At 41.8% G+C, this 2421-nt stretch overlaps 1 protein-coding gene across 1 annotated transcript in view; it reads left to right on the forward strand.

Moving 5' to 3' along the window:
- HEATR6 (HEAT repeat containing 6) overlaps positions 1 to 2421 on the forward strand; it is a 57693-nt gene that overhangs the window by 22879 nt on the left and 32393 nt on the right. Inside the window, exons 8-9 of the mRNA XM_006833625.1 lie at positions 1209 to 1501; positions 2177 to 2354. Of these exons, the coding sequence (XP_006833688.1) occupies positions 1209 to 1501; positions 2177 to 2354 (471 nt within the window). The remainder of the gene's footprint in view (positions 1 to 1208; positions 1502 to 2176; positions 2355 to 2421) is intronic.

Here is a 2421-nt window from a genome sequence, read left to right on the forward strand (position 1 = left end):
AATGTAATATAATATAATATAATAGTTGTATATAATAGTTGTCAGGACAGAGAAGGAAGGAAGGGTGTACCATTTAGAGGAGAGAGTTCACACAGCCCATTTGATAAACCCGTAGGGCTAGGGTTTCCGCTGTATGGAGGGTAAATGGTGGAGCTAGTGTATAATCCAAATAAACATTTGCTGTTGAGTTTATTCCAGCTCATAGAGACCCCATAGGTCAGAGTAGAACTACCCCATAGATTTCCAAGATCTTTCCAGAAGCAGACTGCCGCATCTTTCTCTTGCAGAATGGGTGGTGGGTTTGAACTGCCAATCTTTTGGTTAGCAGCCACACTTTTAACCACGGTATCACCAGGGCTCCATGAGGCCAGTGTATAGAAAAGGCCAAATCATGAGGGCCTTGTAATGGTATCTTGTAGGTGCTGGTATCTTGTAGGTGCTGGTGATTTGCTGAAGAATTTTGTATAGGGGATTGTTGTGCTTAATTTGCATTTTAGAAAAATTAGTCTGGTAGCAAGTCAAAGGTTTAAGTCTGTAGCTGCTTTAAATAATCCAGGGTAGCTGTGAGGAGGGTGTTATTTTCCCAAGGCCAGGGATTTTGGTAATTTGGGGGAGGGCACAGATTCCAGAGCTAGTTAGATGTCAGAAAGCAAAAAGGAGAAAAAAGAAACTGGCTTTTATTTTCTATCTACAAAGCCTCAGTGCCCTAAAACATGTATTGTGTAAGACGGACGGATTAATGTCTCCTGTGCATATAGGACATTACTAGTTATGTCTTTTATTTTGGAGAACTGAGAAAATAAAGCACTCAAATCACTTTCTGGAAGCCTTCATTGTTTTGTGGAACCCTCTTTTGAGAAAGACTGGATACTTTCACGACAGCTACACAGGGTGGATGGTGTTAGCCTGTGGTTAGAGAGGAGGAAAGTAAAAGCTGGTTTGCCCAGGGCCACGGCCGTGGACTAGAAGTCTGTCCCATAGGTTCCACACCTTTCTTACCTCTCGGTAGTGGGTGTGTGTGAGCATTTAGCACTGTGCCTGACACACAGGATATCGACTGAGTGCCGCTCTCTTTTCTCCTCTACTTTCTTCAAACTACCATTGGGAACATAGCCAGTATTGGTTAGCTGAGAGGAAGTACCAATGATTCAGTTCAAAGCTGTTTTAAAATAGCCATCGTATATATTTTCACTTGTTCTTGAAATCAGAATAAAAAGAAAAAGGCAAAAGTAAAACCAAAGAAAGTCCAACAAGGCGAGGAGGAGGAAGAAGAATCCAGTGGTGAAGTGGAAACAGCTCCAGCCCCTGGCAGAGTGGCCATGCATATGGGGAGCACTCCGTGTCCCTCCTCCCTGGGAGCCCAGAGTTTGCCAGTAGATGGAAGTGGAGCTTCAGGAAAAGACCACGTCTCCTTGCTCTTCAGTTCTTCCCCTTGGAAAAGAGTCAGCAGTAGTGAATCAGACTACTCGGATGCTGAAGGAGGCCTGCAGAGTAAAATGAGGTAGTAGTCTCTTGTAGGATTGTATATACTAAGTTACCTGTGTATAAGTATGTGGTTTTAATCTGCCACGTATGATCTGGACGATTCAGAGTCACTGATGGGGACTTCACATAACTCTGAAAATGCCTTCCTCCCTCGAGCTACCTTTGTACATGTTTCTCTGCCTAAAATAGGGGTTTGTTGGTGTTTTTTTCCTTGTTAATCGCTATTTATCTTCAATATGAGCTCAGGGATCTTCTCTGAGAAGCCTTTTTGACCTCCCCCTGTCCCACACATATAACGTAGCGTTGGTGGTAATGTGTTACAGTTCTCTCTTTAACTGTCCTTTTCTGTCATTAATCAGCTTGTCATGGTCAGGGGCTTTGTTTATGTCTGGCACCTATGTAAAGGCACGCCATACCTATATGTTGAATGGGTGAGTGAACAGATGGATATTCCGCAGTGTCTCATATCTAACACTGGTCGCTTAACCCCAAGATGTTGCCCTTTTACCATCTAACGTGGTTTTTGATTGCTGACTTTGTTTGTTATGTAAGAAATTGCTTTAATGTATTATTTCTCAATATACCATTTGAATTGTCTAGAATAAATAGTTTGTATGGAAATTTCATGTTCACGTATTTTTAACCTATTTTATTCAAAACTTGTTTCCTTCCTTTTCCTTATGTATTAAAGGTCATACCAAGCCAAAGTTCGCCAAGGAGCATTAGCTTGTTTTCTTTCTACTATAAAATCAATAGAAAAAAAAGTTCTTTACGGCTACTGGTCTGCCTTTGTTCCTGACACACCTGAGCTTGGAAGCCCACAATCCGTGTCCTTAATGACTCTTACATTAAAAGATCCATCTCCAAAGGTAAGAACTTTAAGCCCTGATAATTCTTGCTGCTGTTGTTGTTGTTAAGTGCCATCGAGTCGATTCC

Source organism: Chrysochloris asiatica, unplaced genomic scaffold, assembly GCF_000296735.1.
Source record: "Chrysochloris asiatica unplaced genomic scaffold, ChrAsi1.0 scaffold00007, whole genome shotgun sequence".
In the NCBI taxonomy this organism is placed as follows: Eukaryota; Metazoa; Chordata; class Mammalia; order Afrosoricida; family Chrysochloridae; genus Chrysochloris; species Chrysochloris asiatica.